This window comes from Struthio camelus, chromosome 32, assembly GCF_040807025.1.
Source record: "Struthio camelus isolate bStrCam1 chromosome 32, bStrCam1.hap1, whole genome shotgun sequence".
NCBI lineage: Eukaryota > Metazoa > Chordata > Aves > Struthioniformes > Struthionidae > Struthio > Struthio camelus.
Window position 1 is genome coordinate 747,170 of NC_090973.1, and position 18,638 is coordinate 765,807.

Here is an 18,638-nt window from a genome sequence, read left to right on the forward strand (position 1 = left end):
CAGACCCATACCACCCCATACCTGCCCCATACCTGCCCCATACCACCCCCATAACCCCCCCCAGACCCACACCATGGGGTTCCCCAGACCCATACCACCCCATACCTGCCCCATAGCACCCCCATAACCCCCCCAGCCCCACACCGCGGGGTCCCCCAGACCCATACCACCCCATACCTGCCCCATAGCACCCCCATAACCCCCCCCAGACCCACACCGCGGGGTCCCCCAGACCCATAGCACCCCATACCTGCCCCATAGCACCCCCATAACCCCCCCAGACCCACACCGCGGGGTCCCCCAGACCCATAGCACCCCATACCTGCCCCATAGCACCCCCATAACCCCCCCAGCCCCACACCGCGGCGTCCCCCAGACCCATAGCACCCCATACCTGCCCCATAGCACCCCCATAACCCCCCCAGCCCCACACCGCGGGGTCCCCCAGACCCATAGCACCCCATACCTGCCCCATAGCACCCCCATAACCCCCCCCAGCCCCACACCGCGGGGTCCCCAGACTCATAGCACCCCATACCTGCCCCATAACCCCCCCCAGCCCCACAGCACAGGCGTTTTGGGGGGCAGGTGGGGCCTATGGGGTGCTGGGGGGGTATTTGGGGTGCAAAAGGGTTATTTGGGGGACCTGGGGGGGCTTGGGGGTCCCAGGGGTATTTGAGGGGGGAAGGGGGTTATTTGGGGGTCCCCGGGGGGTATTTGGGGATGGAAAGGGATATTTGGGGGTCCTGGGGGGGATTTGGGGGGGTCCCGGGGGGGGATGTGGGGATGCAGAGGGGGGATGTGGGGGGGGTTCGGGGGGAGGATTTGGGGGGGTCCCAGGGGGAGATGTGGGGATGCAGAGGGGGATGTGGGGGGGGTTCGGGGGGGGATTTGGGTGGGTCCCGGGGGGGGGATGTGGGGATGCAGAGGGGGATGTGGGGGGGGTCCCGGGGGGGGATTTGGGGGGGTCCGGGGGGGGATGCGGGAGGGGTCCCGAGGGGGGGGATGCGGGGGGGGTCCGGGGGGGGATGCGGGGGGGGTCCGGGGGGGGGGATGCGGGGACGCAGAGGGGGATGTGGGGGGGGTCCGGGGGGGGGATTTGGGGGGGGTCCGGGGGGGGGATGCGGGAGGGGTCCCGAGGGGGGGGATGCGGGGGGGGTCCGGGGGGGGGATGCGGGGGGGTCCCGAGGGGGAGATTCGGGGACGCAGAGGGGGATGTGGGGGGGGTTCGGGGGGGATTTGGGGGGGTCCAGGGGGGGATGCGGGAGGGGTCCCGAGGGGGGGGATGCGGGAGGGGGTCCGGGGGGGTCCGGGGGGGGATTTGGGGGGTGATGCGGGGGGGTCCGGGGGGGGATTTGGGGGGGTCCCGGAGGGGGGTTGTGGGGACCCCGGGGGGGGGATGTGGGGGGTCCGGGTGGGGATGCGGGGGGGTCCCGGGGGGTTGTGGGGACCCCGGGGGGGGGATTTGGGGGGGTCCGGGGGGGGATGCGGGGGGAGCCCCGAGGGGGGGGATGCGGGGACGCAGAGGGGGATGCGGGGGGGCCCCGAGGGGGGATTTGGGGGGGTCCGGGGGGGATGCGAGGGGGTCCCGAGGGGGGGTTGTGGGGACCCCGGGGGTGGGATGCGGGGGGGGTCCGGGGGGGGATTTGGGGGGGTCCGGGGGGGGATGCGGGGGCCCCTGGGGGGGATGTGGGGGGGTCCGGGGGGGATGCGGGGGGGGTCCCGAGGGGGGGGATGCGGGGACGCAGAGGGGGATGTGGGGGGGGTCCGGGGGGGGATTTGGGGGGGTCCGGGGGGGATGCGGGAGGGGTCCCGAGGGGGGGTTGTGGGGACCCCGGGGGGGGGATGCGGGGGGGTCCCGAGGGGGGGGATGCGGGGACGCAGAGGGGGATGCGGGGGGGTCCCGAGGGGGGTTGTGGGGACCCCGGGGGGGGGATTTTGGGGGGGGTCCGGGGGCCGTTTCGGGGCTCGGGGCGGTGGCTGCGGCCGCCGCCGCCCGCGGGGGGGCCCAGGCGTGCGGGGAGGGGGGGGGGGCAGCCGGTGCCGGGGGGGGGGGGCTGTTTTGGGGCGGTTTCGGGGGATTTGGGGGGGGTCGGGGGGGGGTCTCGGTCCTACCCGGGCGGCGGCGGCGGCGGCGGCGATGGAGGCGGCTCCGCTCCCCCCCCCCCCAATCTCCCCCCCCCCCGGCTACGGCGCCCCCAGGCCCCGCCCCCCTCGCTCCGCAGGCTCCGCCCCGCCCCAGGCCACGCCCCCTCCCCGCATCCCGCGGTGGGGGGCGGGGGGCGTGGCCTAGAGGGGTTGGGGCGTGGCTTGGTGGAGGGGGGGCGTGGTCTTTGGGGTGCGGGGCCGCCCCCTGCTGGGAAGCGGCGGGGCCGGGCGGGCAGCGGGCGGGGGGGGCGGGGGGGCAGTGGGGGGAAGTGGGGGGGCAATGGGGGGGAATGGGGGGTGCAATGGGGGGGCAATTGGGGGGGAATGGGGGGGTGCAATGGGGGGCAGTGGGGTGCAATGGGGGGGCAGTGGGGTGCAATGGGGGGCAATGGGGGGCAGTGGGGGTGCAATTGGGGGGCACTGAGGGGTGCAATTGGGGGGCAATGGGGGGTGCAATGGGGGTGCAATGGGGCAATTGGGGGCAATGGGGGGCAATGGGGCAATTGGGGGCAATGGGGGGCAATTGGGGGGAATGGGGGGCAGTGGGGAGTGCAATGGGGGGCAATGGGGGTGCAATGGGGGTGCAATGGGGGTGCAATTGGGGTGCAATGGTGGGCAATGGGGTGCAATGGGGGGTGCAATGGGGGGGCAATGGGGGGCAATTGGGGGGGAATAGGGGTGCAATGGGGGGCAGTGGGGGGTAATGGGGGACAATGGGGGTGCAATTGGGGGGCAATGGGGGTGCAATGGGGGGGCAATGGGGGGGCAATGGGGGGCAATTGGGGGGGAATAGGGGTGCAATGGGGGGTGCAATGGGGGGTGCAATGGGGGGCAATTGGGGGGGAATAGGGGTGCAATGGGGGGCAGTGGGGGGTAATGGGGGACAATGGGGGTGCAATTGGGGGGCAATGGGGGTGCAATGGGGGGGCAATGGGGGTGCAATGGGGTGCAATGGGGTGCAATGGGGGCAATGGGGGGCAATGGGGGCAGTGGGGGGTGCAATGGGGGTGCAATGGGGGGTGCAATGGGGGGTGCAATGGGGGGACAATGGGGTGCAATGGTGGGCAGTGGGGGTGCAATTGGGCAATGGGGGGTGCAATGGGGGGGCAATTGGGGGGAATAGGGGGTGCAATGGGGGGCAGTGGGGGGCAATGGGGGACAATGGGGGTGCAATGGGGGTGCAATGGGGGGGCAATGGGGGTGCAACAGGGGGCAATGGGGGGTGCAATGGGGGGCAATGGGGGTGCAACAGGGGGCAATGGGGGGTGCAATGGGGGGCAATGGGGGGGCAATGGGGGCAATGGGGGGTGCAATGGGGGTTGCAGCGTGCTCTGTGTGGGGGGGGCGGGGGGGGGGCGTGCACGCAGCTTGCACGGGTGCGAACGGGGCTGTGCAACGCGGCGCGGGTGTGCGACGGGCACGGGGGCGGGGGGGGGGGTGTGCGTGTGCAACGCGGTACTCGTGCGTCGCACGCTCACTCCAGGCAGCGCTGGCGCCCGGAGCCTCGCACGCTCGCGCCGGGCGCCGCTCGTGCGTCGCACGCCCGTGCGAGCCGGCCGGGCTCCAGCGCTGAGCTCATCCCGCGCCGTCAGCGCTGGGCCCCGGCCAGGCACAACAGCTGCCCGGACGCCTGGGCTCCTCTTGCCTGCCCGGTGCGGGCCGCCTGCCCGGACGCCTGGGCCCCTCGAGCGGATGGGGGGGCTGCAGGGGGAGTTGGGCCGCCCGGACGCCTGGGCCCCACCAGGGTGTTGGAGGGAGGGGAGGGCGTCAAGGCCGCCCGGACGCCTGGGCCCCAGCAGGGTGTTGGGGGGAGGGGAGGGCGTCGAGGCCGCCCGGACGCCTGGGCCCCACCAGGGTGTTGGGCGGGGGGGAGGGCGTCGAGGCCGCCCGGACGCCTGGGCCCCACCAGGGTGTTGGGGGGAGGGGAGGGCGTCGAGGCCGCCCGGACGCCTGGGCCCCGCCAGGGTGTTGGGGGGAGGGGAGGGCGTCGAGGCCGCCCGGACGCCTGGGCCCCGCCAGGGTGTTGGGGGGAGGGGAGGGCGTCGAGGCCGCCCGGACGCCTGGGCCCCGCCAGGGTGTTGGGGGGAGGGGAGGGCGTCGAGGCCGCCCGGACGCCTGGGCCCCACCAGGGTGTTGGGGGGAGGGGAGGGCGTCAGGCCGCCCGGACGCCTGGGCCCCGCCAGGGTGTTGGGGGGAGGGGAGGGCGTCGAGGCCACCCGGACGCCTGGGCCCCAGCAGGGTGTTGGAGGGAGGGGAGGGCGTCAGGCCGCCCGGACGCCTGGGCCCCAGCAGGGTGTTGGAGGGAGGGGAGGGCGTCGAGGCCGCCCGGACGCCTGGGCCCCGCCAGGGTGTTGGAGGGAGGGGAGGGCGTCGAGGCCGCCCGGACGCCTGGGCCCCGCCAGGGTGTTGGAGGGAGGGGAGGGCGTCGAGGCCGCCCGGACGCCTGGGCCCCGCCAGGGTGTTGGGGGGAGGGGAGGGCGTCGAGGCCGCCCGGACGCCTGGGCCCCGCCAGGGTGTTGGGGGAGGGGAGGGCGTCGAGGCCGCCCGGACGCCTGGGCCCCACCAGGGTGTTGGGGGGAGGGGAGGGCGTCAGGCCGCCCGGACGCCTGGGCCCCGCCAGGGTGTTGGGGGGAGGGGAGGGCGTCGAGGCCACCCGGACGCCTGGGCCCCAGCAGGGTGTTGGAGGGAGGGGAGGGCGTCAGGCCGCCCGGACGCCTGGGCCCCAGCAGGGTGTTGGAGGGAGGGGAGGGCGTCGAGGCCGCCCGGACGCCTGGGCCCCGCCAGGGTGTTGGAGGGAGGGGAGGGCGTCGAGGCCGCCCGGACGCCTGGGCCCCGCCAGGGTGTTGGAGGGAGGGGAGGGCGTCGAGGCCGCCCGGACGCCTGGGCCCCAGCAGGGTGTTGGAGGGAGGGGAGGGCGTCGAGGCCACCCGGACGCCTGGGCCCCACCAGGGTGTTGGGGGGAGGGGAGGGCGTCGAGGCCGCCCGGACGCCTGGGCCCCGCCAGGGTGTCGGAGGGAGGGGAGGGCGTCGAGGCCGCCCGGACGCCTGGGCCCCGCCAGGGTGTCGGAGGGAGGGGAGGGCGTCGAGGCCGCCCGGACGCCTGGGCCCCGCCAGGGTGTTGGGGGGAGGGGAGGGCGTCGAGGCCGCCCGGACGCCTGGGCCCCGCCAGGGTGTTGGGGGGAGGGGAGGGCGTCGAGGCCGCCCGGACGCCTGGGCCCCGCCAGGGTGTTGGGGGGAGGGGAGGGCGTCGAGGCCGCCCGGACGCCTGGGCCCCAGCAGGGTGTTGGAGGGAGGGGAGGGCGTCGAGGCCGCCCGGACGCCTGGGCCCCGCCAGGGTGTTGGGGGGAGGGGAGGGCGTCGAGGCCGCCCGGACGCCTGGGCCCCGCCAGGGTGTTGGGGGGAGGGGAGGGCGTCAAGGCCGCCCGGACGCCTGGGCCCCACCAGGGTGTTGGAGGGAGGGGAGGGCGTCGAGGCCGCCCGGACGCCTGGGCCCCAGCAGGGTGTTGGAGGGAGGGGAGGGCGTCGAGGCCACCCGGACGCCTGGGCCCCAGCAGGGTGTTGGGGGGAGGGGAGGGCGTCGAGGCCGCCCGGACGCCTGGGCCCCGCCAGGGTGTCGGAGGGAGGGGAGGGCGTCGAGGCCGCCCGGACGCCTGGGCCCCGCCAGGGTGTTGGGGGGAGGGGAGGGCGTCGAGACCGCCCGGACGCCTGGGCCCCGCCAGGGTGTTGGGGGGAGGGGAGGGCGTCGAGGCCGCCCGGACGCCTGGGCCCCGCCAGGGTGTTGGAGGGAGGGGAGGGCGTCGAGGCCGCCCGGACGCCTGGGCCCCACCAGGGTGTTGGAGGGAGGGGAGGGCGTCGAGGCCGCCCGGACGCCTGGGCCCCACCAGGGTGTTGGGGGGAGGGGAGGGCGTCGAGGCCGCCCGGACGCCTGGGCCCCGCCAGGGTGTTGGGGGGAGGGGAGGGCGTCGAGGCCGCCCGGACGCCTGGGCCCCGCCAGGGTGTTGGGGGGAGGGGAGGGCGTCGAGGCCGCCCGGACGCCTGGGCCCCAGCAGGGTGTTGGAGGGAGGGGAGGGCGTCGAGGCCGCCCGGACGCCTGGGCCCCGCCAGGGTGTTGGGGGGAGGGGAGGGCGTCGAGGCCGCCCGGACGCCTGGGCCCCGCCAGGGTGTTGGGGGGAGGGGAGGGCGTCAAGGCCGCCCGGACGCCTGGGCCCCACCAGGGTGTTGGAGGGAGGGGAGGGCGTCGAGGCCGCCCGGACGCCTGGGCCCCAGCAGGGTGTTGGAGGGAGGGGAGGGCGTCGAGGCCACCCGGACGCCTGGGCCCCAGCAGGGTGTTGGGGGGAGGGGAGGGCGTCGAGGCCGCCCGGACGCCTGGGCCCCGCCAGGGTGTCGGAGGGAGGGGAGGGCGTCGAGGCCGCCCGGACGCCTGGGCCCCGCCAGGGTGTTGGGGGGAGGGGAGGGCGTCGAGACCGCCCGGACGCCTGGGCCCCGCCAGGGTGTTGGGGGGAGGGGAGGGCGTCGAGGCCGCCCGGACGCCTGGGCCCCGCCAGGGTGTTGGAGGGAGGGGAGGGCGTCGAGGCCGCCCGGACGCCTGGGCCCCACCAGGGTGTTGGAGGGAGGGGAGGGCGTCGAGGCCGCCCGGACGCCTGGGCCCCACCAGGGTGTTGGGGTGAGGGGAGGGCGTCGAGGCCGCCCGGACGCCTGGGCCCCGCCAGGGTGTTGGGGGGAGGGGAGGGCGTCGAGGCCGCCCGGACGCCTGGGCCCCACCAGGGTGTTGGAGGGAGGGGAGGGCGTCGAGGCCGCCCGGACGCCTGGGCCCCACCAGGGTGTTGGGGGGAGGGGAGGGCGTCGAGGCCGCCCGGACGCCTGGGCCCCACCAGGGTGTTGGGGTGAGGGGAGGGCGTCGAGGCCGCCCGGACGCCTGGGCCCCGACAGGGTGTTGGGGGGAGGGGAGGGCGTCGAGGCCGCCCGGACGCCTGGGCCCCACCAGGGTGTTGGGGGGAGGGGAGGGCGTCGAGGCCGCCCGGACGCCTGGGCCCCACCAGGGTGTTGGGCGGAATGGAAGGGCGTCGAGGCCGCCCGGACGCCTGGGCCCCGCCAGGGTGTTGGAGGGAGGGGAGGGCGTCGAGGCCGCCCGGACGCCTGGGCCCCGCCAGGGTGTTGGGGGGAGGGGAGGGCGTCGAGGCCGCCCGGACGCCTGGGCCCCGCCAGGGTGTTGGGGGGAGGGGAGGGCGTCGAGGCCGCCCGGACGCCTGGGCCCCAGCAGGGTGTTGGAGGGAGGGGAGGGCGTCGAGGCCGCCCGGACGCCTGGGCCCCACCAGGGTGTTGGAGGGAGGGGAGGGCGTCGAGGCCGCCCGGACGCCTGGGCCCCGCGAGGACGCCATATGCACGTGGTGTGTGTGGGGTTGGGGGGCGGGGCTTGGATGCAAGCCCTGCCCCCTCCTCACCCCTCCCCTTCCCTGCAGCCCCCCCCCCCGCCGCGGCAGAGGAGCTTCTCGGGCGGCTCGTACGAGGTTGTGCACGGCCGAGGCGGCGGAGGGAGGCGCCATTTATTGCAAGGCGGCGGCGGGCGGCGGGGGGGACACACGGGGCCGGGGCGGCGGGGGGGGAACCGGCGGCCGCCTCAGAGGCGGCGGATCTTCATCTCGCTCTTGCGGAGCGAGTAGTAGAAGCCCTTCCAGGCGGCCCAGTTGAGGCCGTTGGCGTAGGAGAGGTGCGCGCCGCCCAGGTAGAAGCCGTTGAGGTTGGAGAAGTGGCAGCTCTTGAACCACCAGGCGCCCGAGGAGAGGGCGGCGCAGTTCTGCACGTACAGGTCCTGGTCGCGGTCGAAGGTGGAGAACTTCTGGCCGTTGTGGTAGCTCAGCGAGTCGCCTGGCGAAAGGAGTTTTTTTGGGGGGGGGGGTCGTCCCCGTATTGGGGGGGGTCCTGGGTTGACCTGCTGGCCCCATTGCGGAGGTTGACCTGTTGCCTCTCCAGGTAGGAGGCATTGCCCACTGGGACCAGGTTGACCTGCTGGCCTCATGCTGGGGGTTTTGACCTATTTCCCCTCCAGGTAGGACGCGTTGCCCATTGGAACCAGGTTGACCTGCTGGCCTCATGGTGGGGGTTTTGACCTGTTGCCCCTCCAGGTGGGAGGCATTGCCCACTGGGACCAGGTTGACCTGCTGGCCTCATGGTGGGGGTTTTGACCTATTTCCCCTCCAGGTAGGACGCGTTGCCCATTGGAACCAGGTTGACCTGCTGGCCTCATGGTGGGGGTTTTGACCTGTTGCCCCTCCAGGTGGGACGCATTGCCCACTGGGACCAGGTTGACCTGCTGGCCTCATGCTGGGGGTTTTGACCCATTTCCCCTCCAGGTAGGACGCGTTGCCCACTGGGACCAGGTTGACCTGCTGGCCTCATGCTGGGGGTTTTGACCCATTTCCCCTCCAGGTAGGACGCGTTGCCCACTGGAACCAGGTTGACCTGCTGGCCTCATGCTGGGGGTTTTGACCCATTTCCCCTCCAGGTAGGACGCGTTGCCCACTGGAACCCGGTTGACCTGCTGGCCTCATCGGCGGGGGGGGGGTTTAACCTGTTGCCCCTTCAGGCAGGAGTTAGGCATCGCCCGCGGGGGTCTGGTTGACCTGTTGCCTTCCCGAGTAAGGCTTACGCATGGCCCATAGGGACTGGGTTGACCTGCTGTCCCCTACGAGGTTTGACCTGTAGCCCCTTCAAACAAGACGCATTGCTCGCTGGGATTGGGTTGACCTGCTGCCCCCAATGGTGGTCTGTTGCCTCACTGGGCCGGGGTCGGGTTGACCTGCTGTCCTCCTCTCACTCATGGGACATGAGTTATGGGTAGGGCTTGGGGGGGGGGTTCCCATATGGGGGGGGTGGGTCAGACTAGGGGGATCCCACATGGGCAATGGGTCGGGCTGGGTGATCCCTGATAGGATTCCTCCACCCCATGCTGACAGGTTGCCCCCCCCCCCAATCTGGGTTGACCCATTGTCCCTCATTGGGGTTGTCCAGTTGTCCCCCGCGACCCAGGCTGACCTATTTCTCCCAGGATACGGGTTCACCTGTTAACCCCTTCCCCCCCCCCAACCCCCGGCCAGGACAACCAAGACTTGTTGACCCCAAGGACCAGGTTGACCTGTTCTCCCCAGGGGGGCGGCGGGTTGACCTGTTGGCCCCGAGGAGACTGGTTGACCTGCTGCCCTTGGGGCTGCATTGCAGACCCAGGAGACCAGGTTGCCCTGATGGCCCCAGGGCACCAGGTTGACCTGATGGCCCCAGGGGACTTGGTCGACCTGCTGCCTGCCACCTGCCTTGTCCACTTCTGCTCCCACCACCCACCCAGGGGACCAGGTTGCCCTGATGTCCCCAACCCTAGGAGATGTCCCCATCCCTCGCCAGCCCCTGGCCCGTGTCACCCCACGGTCCCCGCGGCCTCACCGGCGCCGCCGTCCACGAAGCCCCCGACGTGCAGGGTGTAGCCGTCCTCCTCGGCGCTGATGGCGTTGGGCGAGAGGGCGAAGGTGCCATAGGTGGCGGCGGCCGTGTTGTTCTCGAAGTCCTCGAGCTCCACGCGCAGCTCGTAGTGCTGCTGCAGCGTCAGCAGGTGCAGGTGCTGCAGGCCTGGGGGGGGGTGACGGCGGTCGGTGCGGGGCCGGCCGTGGGGGGACGTGGGGGGACATGGAAGGTCACGGAGGAACCAGGAGGACAAGGAGGAGGACTTGGGAGGACATGGTGGGACATGGAGGGTCATGGAGGGACATGGGGGACATGGAGGGATGTGGAGGGACATGGAGGGACGTGGAGGGACATGGGGGACATGGAGGAGGACATCAAGGACTTGGGAGGACATGGTGGGTGTGGAGAATATGGAGGGACATGAAGAGACATGGAGGGACATGGGGGACACGGGCAGACATGGAGAACGTGGAGGGACACAGAGGACAAGGAGGGACACGGAGGGACATGGAGGACATGGAGGACATGGAGGGACATGCAGGACAAGGAGGAACATGGAGAACATGGAGGGACATAGAGGACATGGAGGGACACGGAGAACATGGAGGGACACGGAGGAACATGGAGGACATGGAGGAGAAGGAGGAACACGGAGAACACGGAGAACACGGAGAACATGGAGGAGAAGGAGGAACATGGAGGAACATGGAGGAACATGGAGGAGAAGGAGGAACATGGAGAACATGGAGAACATGGAGGAACATGGAGGGACATGGAGGAGAAGGAGGAACATGGAGGACATGGAGGAAGATAGAGAACATGGAGGACATGGAGGAACATGGAGGAACATGGAGAACATGGAGGATATGGAGGAGAAGGAGGAACACGGAGAACATGAAGAACATGGAGGAGAAGGAGGAACATGGAGGAACATGGAGGAACATGGAGAACATGGAGGAACATGGAGGAACATGGAGGAGAAGGAGGAACACGGAGAACACGGAGAACATGGAGAACATGGAGGAAGATGGAGAACATGGAGGACATGGAGGAACATGGAGGAACATGGAGAACATGGAGGACATGGAGGAGAAGGAGGAACATGGAGAACATGGAGAACATGGAGGAGAAGGAGGAACATGGAGGAACATGGAGAACATGGAGGAACATGGAGGAGAAGGAGGAACATGGAGGAACGTGGAGAACATGGAGGAACATGGAGGAACATGGAGGAACATGGAGGAACATGGAGGAGGACACCAAGAACCAGGGAAGATGGGCAGCTGGAAGGCTGCCGACAGCCGGAGGGGACGCGGCCGGGGCGGGGGGTGGGACCGGGGGGGGACGCCGAGGAACCCCTCACCCAGCCAGTACTCGCCGTCGGCCCGCCCGAAGCCGAAGCGATAGTCGTTCCAGCCGCGGAAGAAGCTGACGGAGCCGTTGAAACGCTTCTGGAAGACCTGCAAGGCCACCGGTGCCGTCAAGCCGCCCGGACGCCTGGGCCCCCTCCGCCATCCCGTCGCCTGCGAGGGGGTTGGATGGAGGAGGAGGACCGAGAGGTGGGACGGGGTTGAGGGGTGACGGGTACCGTCCAGACGTGTCCCTGGGTGCTCATGTCGCAGTAGACGGGCACGGGCAGCCCCGGACCGCCCGGGTAGATGAGGTAGACGCCGTCGGTCTCGGCGCCCCGGTCGTAGACGTCCTGACAGTCGCGCGGCTGCCGTTCCGCCTCGCACGTCGTCCCCGGACCTGCCCGGCCGTCAGTCGGCTCCCTCCCGCCGCCTGTACCCTCCTCCTCCACCGCCGACTGTCCCCGCGCGGCCCTCGTGCGTCACCCTCGTGGCCCCCTGCGTCCTCGTGCGTCCTCGTGCGCCCTCGTGCATCCTCGTGCGTCCTCGTGTTTCACCCTCGTGTCCCCGTGCGGCCCTCGTGTGTCCCCCTGTGGCCCTCGTGCATCCTCGTGCATCACCCTCGTGTCCTTGTGCATCCTCGTGTGTCCTCGTGCGTCCTCGTGCATCACCCTCGTGTCCCCGTGCGTCCTCGTGCGTCCTCGTGCGTCACCCTTGTGTCCCCGTGCAGCCCTCGTGTGTCCTCGTGTGCCACCCTCGTGTCCCCGTGTGGCCCTCGTGCGTCCTCGTGCCTCACCCTCGTGTCCCCCTGTGGCCCTCGTGCATCCTCGTGCATCACCCTCGTGTCCCCCTGCGTCCTTGTGCATCCTCGTGTTTCACCCTCGTGTCCCTGTGCATCCTCGTGTGTCCTCGTGCATCACCCTCGTGTGCCCACACGGCCCTCGTGCATCACCCTCATGCCCCCACGCGTCCTTGTGTGTCCTCGTGCATCACCCTCGTGTCCCCGTGCGGCCTTGTGTGTCCTCGTGTGTCACCCTTGTGTCCCCACGTGGCCCTCGTGCATCACCCTCGTGTCCCCGCGCGTCCTCGTGCGTCCTCGTGCATCACCCTCGTGCATCACCTTCGTGCCCCCGTGCATCCTCGTGCGTCCTCGTGCACCCTTGTGTGTCCTCATGCGTCCTCGTGCATCAGCCTTGTGTCCCACCCTTGTGTCCCCATGCCTCCTCGTGCATCCTCGTGCGTCCTCGTGCATCACCCTCGTGTCCCTGTGCATCCTTGTGCATCACCCTCCTGTCACCATGCATCCTCATGCATCACCCTCGTGTCCCCGTGCGTCCTCGTGCATCCTCGTGTGTCCTTGTGCCTCCTCGTGCATCACCCTCGTGTCCCCCTGTCCCCATGTCCCCATCCTGTCCCTGTGTCCCCGTGCATCCTCGTGCCCCTTCGTGCATCCTCGTGCATCGTGTCCCATCCCCGTGTCCCCATCCCGTCCCCATGTCCCGTCCACCTGTCCCCGTGTCCCCATCCTGTCCCTGTGTCCCCGCGCATCCTCGTGCCCCCTCGTGCATCCTCGTGCATCCTCGTGTCTCGTCCCCGTGTCCCTGTGTCCCCATGTCCCGGCGCATCCTCGTGCCCCCTCCTGCCCCATCCCTGGGCCGCTGCGTCCCCGTCCCCGTGCCCGTGTCCTCGTGCCCCCGTGTCCTCATGTCCAAGCCCCCGTGCGAGCCCCCGTGCCCAGGTCCCCGTGTCCCCGTGCCCCCGTGCGAGCCCCCGTGCCCAGGTCCCCGTGTCCCCCTGTCCCCGTGCGAGCCCCCGTGCGAGCCCCCGTGCCCAGGTCCCCAGGTCCCCGTGTCCCCGTGCAAGCCCCTGTGCGAGCCACTGTGCCCAGGTCCCCATGTCCCCCTGTCCCCGTGCAAGCCCCCGTGCGAGCCCCCGTGCCCAGGTCCCCGTGTCCCCCTGTCCCCGTGCGAGCCCCCGTGTGAGCCCCCGTGCCCAGGTCCCCAGGTCCCCGTGTCCCCGTGCAAGCCCCTGTGCGAGCCACTGTGCCCAGGTCCCCATGTCCCCCTGTCCCCGTGCAAGCCCCCGTGCGAGCCCCCGTGCCCAGGTCCCCGTGCCCCCGTGCCCCCGTACCTGGGTCCCCGTGCCCCCGGGTCCCCGTGCCCCCAGACCCCCGTGCGAGCCCCCGTGCGCTCACCCTGGGGGCGGATGGGCTGCCCGGCCCCCCCCGGCGCCCGGCCCAGCAGCAGCAGCAGCAGCAGCAGCAGCGACGCCACCGTCCCCCGCGGGGACACGGACGGGCCCTGGCGGGACACGGGCACCGTGCGAGGCCACCATGATCGGTCCTCGTGCGACGGGACCTGGATCGGTCCTCGTGCGAGGGGACCCGGATCGGTCCTTGTGCAAGGGGACCCGGATTGGGCCTCGTGCGAGGGGACCCGGTTTGGTCCTTGTGCAAGGGGACCTGGCTCAGTCCTCGTGCGAGGGGACCTGGTTTGGTCCTGGTGCGAGGGGACCTGGTTTGGTCCTCGTGCGAGGGGACCCGGATCGGTCCTTGTGCGAGGGGACCTGGTTTGGTCCTGGTGCAAGGGGACCCAGCTCGGGTCTCGTGCGAGGGGACCTGGCTCGGGCCTCGTGCGAGGGGACCTGGATCGGGCTGCGTGCGAGGGGACCCGGATCGGTCCTCGTGCGAGGGGACCCGGATCGGTCCTCGTGAGAGGGGACCCGATTTGGTCCTGGTGCAAGGGGACCTGGTTTGGTCCTCGTGCGAGGGGACCCGGATCGGTCCTCGTGCGAGGGGACCCGGATCAGTCCTCGTGCGAGGGGACCCAGATCGGTCCTCGTGCGAGGGGACCCAGATCGGTCCTTGTGCAAGGGGACCCGGTTTGGTCCTCGTGCAAGGGGACCCGGATCGGGCCTCGTGCGAGGGGACCCGATTTGGTCCTGGTGCAAGGGGACCTGGTTTGGTCCTCGTGCGAGGGGACCCGGATCGGTCCTTGTGCAAGGGGACCCAGTTTGGTCCTGGTGCAAGGGGACCCGTCCCCATCCCGTCCCCGTCCTGTCCCCATGCTGGTCCCCATGCGAGGGGACCCGGCTCGTCCCCGTCCCCGTCCCCGTCCCCATCTTGTCCCCGTCCCCGTCCCCGTCCCCGTCCCCATCCCCATCTTGTCCCCGTCCCCATCCCCATCCCATCCCCGTCCCCGTGCGGGTCCCCATCTTGTCCCCATCCCCGTCCTGTCCCCGTCCCCGTCCCCATCTTGTCCCCGTCCCCATCCCTGTCCCCGTCCCCGTCCCCGTCCCCGTCCCCGTCCCCATCTTGTCCCCGTCCCCATCCCTGTCCCATCCCCGTCCCCATCCCATCCCCGTCCCCGTCCCCGTGCGGGTCCCTGTGCAAGGGGACCCGGCCCGTCCCCATCCCCGTCCCCATCCCCATCCCCGTCCCCGTCCCCATCCCCGTCCCCATCCCCGTCCCCGTCCCCATCTTGTCCCCGTCCCCGTCCCCGTCCCCATCTTGTCCCCGTCCCCGTCCCCGTCCCCGTCCCCATCCCCATCTTGTCCCCGTCCCCATCCCTGTCCCATCCCCGTCCCCATCCCATCCCCGTCCCCGTGCGGGTCCCCATCTTGTCCCCATCCCCGTCCTGTCCCCGTCCCCGTCCCCATCTTGTCCCCGTCCCCATCCCTGTCCCCGTCCCCGTCCCCGTCCCCATCTTGTCCCCGTCCCCGTCCTCGTCCCCGTCCCCATCTTGTCCCCGTCCCCGTCCCCATCTTGTCCCCGTCCCCATCCCCATCTTGTCCCCGTCCCCGTCCCCGTCCCCATCCCCATCTTGTCCCCGTCCCCATCCCCGTCCCTGTCCCCGTCCCCATCCCCGTCCCCGTCCCCATCTTGTCCCTGTCCCCATCCCTGTCCCCATCCCTGTCCCGTCCCCGTCCCCGTCCCCGTCCCCATCTTGTCCCCGTCCCCGTCCCCGTCCCCATCCCCATCTTGTCCCCGTCCCCATCCCCGTCCCCGTCCCCGTCCCCATCCCCGTCCCCGTCCCCATCTTGTCCCTGTCCCCATCCCTGTCCCCATCCCTGTCCCGTCCCCGTCCCCATCTTGTCCCCGTCCCCATCTTGTCCCCGTCCCCGTCCCCGTCCCCGTCCCCATCTTGTCCCCGTCCCCATCCCTGTCCCATCCCCGTCCCCGTCCCGTCCCCGTCCCCGTCCCCGTGCGGGTCCCTGTGCAAGGGGACCTGGCCCGTCCCCGTCCCCATCTTGTCCCCATCCCCGTCCCTGTCCCCGTCCCCATCCCCGTCCCCATCCCCATCTTGTCCCCGTCCCCGTCCCTGTCCCCATCCCTGTCCCATCCCCGTCCCCATGCGGGTCCCCAACTTGTCCCCATCCCCGTCCCCATCCCCGTCCCCATCTTGTCCCCGTCCCCATCCCCGTCCCCGTCCCTGTCCCCATCTTGTCCCCATCCCCGTCCTGTCCCCATCCCCATCCCCGTCCCCGTCCCCGTCCCTGTCCCGTCCCCGTCCCCATCCCCGTCCCGTCCCTGTCCCCGTCCCGTCCCCGTGCGAGGGAGGCCCGGGGCGCCCGTACCTCCATGGCGCTCGCACGGCTCCTCGCCCGCCTCCGCCGGCCCCTCGCCCGGCCCCCCCGGCCCCCCCGGCCCCCCCCTCCTCCTCCTCCTCCTCCTCCTCCGCCGCCGGGACGGGACGGGACGGGACGGGGGGGCACCGGCGCTGGCACGCGGCCGGGGGACGTGGGGCGGCCGAGGGGACGTGCGAGGGGACGTGCAAGGAGATTTGGGGCGTGCGAGGGGACGTGGGGCGTGCGAGGGGACGTGCAAGGAGATGTGGGGCGTGCGAGGGGACGTGGGGCGTGCGAGGGGACGTGCAAGGAGATTTGGGGCGTGCGAGGGGACGTGGGGCGTGCGAGGGGACGTGCAAGGAGATTTGGGGCGTGCGAGGGGACGTGGGGCGTGCGAGGGGACGTGCAAGGAGATTTGGGGCGTGCGAGGGGACATGGGGACGTGTGAGGGGACGTGCAAGGAGATTTGGGGCGTGCGAGGGGACAGGGGACGTGCAAGGGGACAGGGGACGTGTGAGGGGACGTGCAAGGAGATTTGGGGTGTGCGAGGGGACAGGGGACGTGCAAGGGGACAGGGAACGTGTGAGGGGACGTGCAAGGAGATTTGGGGCGTGCGAGGGGACATTTGGGGCATGCGAGGGGACGTGCAAGGGGATGTGGGGTGTGCAAGGGGACAGGTGGCGTGCAAGGGGACGTGCAAGGAGATTTGGGGTGTGCAAGGGGACAGGTGGCGTGCAAGGGGACGTGCAAGGAGATTTGGGGTGTGCAAGGGGACAGGTGGTGTGCAAGGGGACGTGCAAGGGGATTTGGGGCGTGCGAGGGGACAGGGGACGTGCGAGGGGACAAGGGATGTGCGAGGGGACGTGCAAGGGGACGCGGGGCCTGCAAAGAGCCGTGCGAGGGGATAAGGACGTGCGAGGGGACGTGCAAGGAGATTTGGGGCGTGCGAGGGGACACAGGTCGTGCGAGGGGCTGTGGGGCGTGCGAGGGGACACAAGTCGTGCGAGGGGCCGTGCGAGGGGCCGTGGGGCGTGCGAGGGGACACAAGTCGTGCGAGGGGCCGTGCGAGGCGTTGGCCCCGGGCGCGAGCGTGCGAGGGGAAGGGGGGGGAGCGCACGCGCGCGTGCGAGGGGCCGCCGGCTCCGTGCGAGAGAGACACCCCCCCGGCCTGGCACGGACGCCGCTCGGCGCCGCCACAACAACGCGGGGGCGGTGGAGGGGGGGGGGGCGGAGGCGCCGTCTGAGGGCTGCCCGGACGCCTGGGCCCCTTGGCCGGGGGGGGGTGGGGGGAGCCTGGCCGGATGCCGCCGGGCCGGGTTAACCCCCACTTCGCCGTCCGCCTTCGTTAGCTGGTGCCGTTAACGAGGGCGGGGACGGCCTGGGGGGGAAACGGCCTTAACTCTGCCCTTTTGGGGGCAAAAACAGCCTTAACTCGGCCCTTTTGGGGGAAAAACGGCCTTAACTCGGCCCTTTTGGGGGAAAAACGGCCTTAACTCGGCCCTTTTGGGGGCAAAAACGGCCTTAACTCGGCCCTTTTGGGGGGAAAACGGCCTTAACTCGGCCCTTTTTGGGGCAAAAACGGCCTTAACTCGGCCCTTTTGGGGGGAAAACGGCCTTAACTCGGCCCTTTTTGGGGCAAAAACGGCCTTAACTCGGCCCTTTTGGGGGGAAAACGGCCTTAACTCGGCCCTTTTTGGGGCAAAAACGGCCTTAACTCGGCCCTTTTGGGGCAAAAACGGCCTTAACTCGGCCCTTTTGGGGGAAAAACGGCCTTAACTCGGCCCTTTTTGGGGCAAAAACGGCCTTAACTCGGCCCTTTTGGGGGAAAAACGGCCTTAACTCGGCCCTTTTGGGGCAAAAATGGCCTTAACTCGGCCCTTTTGGGGGGAAAACGGCCTTAACTCGGCCCTTTCCTGGGGCAAAAACGGCCTTAACTCGGCCCTTTTGGGGGGAAAACGGCCTTAACTCGGCCCTCTTGGGGGGAAAACGGCCTTAACTCGGCCCTCTTGGGGGCAAAAACGGCCTTAACTCGGCCCTTTTGGGGCAAAAACGGCCTTAACTCGGCCCTTTTGGGGGAAAAATGGCCTTAACTCGGCCCTTTTTTGGGGGAAAAACGGCCTTAACTCGGCCCTTTTTTGGGGGAAAAACGGCCTTAACTCGGCCCTTTTGGGGGGAAAACGGCCTTAACTCGGCCCTTTTGGGGGGAAAACGGCCTTAACTCGGCCCTTTCCTGGGGCAAAAATGGCCTTAACTTGGCCCTTTTGGGGGCAAAAATGGCTTTAACTCGGCCCCTTTTTGGGGCAATAAACATCTTAACTTTGCCCTTTTGGGGGCAAAAAACCCCACCTTAACTCGGCCCTTTTAGGGGCAAAAAAACCACCTTAACTCGGCCCCTTTGGAGGTAAAACCAGCCTTAATTCAGTCCTTTGTTGGGGCAAAAAACACCTTTACTCTGCCCTTTTGGGGGGCAAAACTCGCCTTAACTCTGCCCTTTCCTGGGGCATAATCGGCCTTAACTCGGCCTTTTTAGGGGCAAAAGGCAGCCTTAACTCTGCCTTTTTGGGGGTAAAAACAGCCTTAACTCGGCCCTTTTTTGGGGAGGCAAAAATAGCCTTAACTCTGCCCTTTTTGGGGCAAAAATGGCCTTAACTCGGCCCTTTTGGGGGCAAAAATGGCCTTAACTCAGCCCTTTTTAGGGGCAAAACTGGACTTACATCTACCCTTTCCTCAGGCAAAAATAGCCTTAACTCGGCCCTTTTTGGGGCAAAAACGGCCTTAACTCGGCCCTTTTTTGGGGCAATAAACATCCTAACTTTTCCCTTTTAGGGACAAAAAACCCCACCTTAACTCGGCCCTTTTGGGGGCAAAATCAGCCTTAACTCGGCCCTTTCCTGGGGCAAAACCGGACTTAACTCGGCCGATTTTGGGGGGGGGGGCAAAAACAGCCTTAACTCGGCCCTTTTGGGGGCAAAAAAGGCCCTAAATTGGCCCTTTCCTGGGGCAAAAAATAGGCTTAAATCTGCCCTTGGGGGGGGGGGCAAAACCGGCCTTAACTCGGTCCTTTTGGGGATAAAAACGGCTTTAACGGTCCATCGCCGGCGGGGACGCCTGGGCCCCCCGTTG

General features: G+C 70.0%; 1 protein-coding gene across 1 annotated transcript; it reads right to left on the reverse strand.

The window, feature by feature from the left end:
* Positions 1-7,650: 7,650 nt before the first annotated feature.
* MFAP4 (microfibril associated protein 4) lies at positions 7,651-15,596 on the reverse strand. The gene is made up of 6 exons (XM_068923336.1): positions 15,525-15,596; positions 13,144-13,249; positions 11,189-11,349; positions 10,964-11,060; positions 9,583-9,765; positions 7,651-8,013 (listed from the first exon to the last, which is right to left on the reverse strand). The coding sequence occupies exons 1-6, from the start codon at positions 15,528-15,530 to the stop codon at positions 7,766-7,768; spliced, it is 801 nt and encodes a 266-aa protein (XP_068779437.1). The 5' UTR covers positions 15,531-15,596; the 3' UTR covers positions 7,651-7,765.
* Between the last annotated feature and the right edge of the window lie 3,042 nt (positions 15,597-18,638).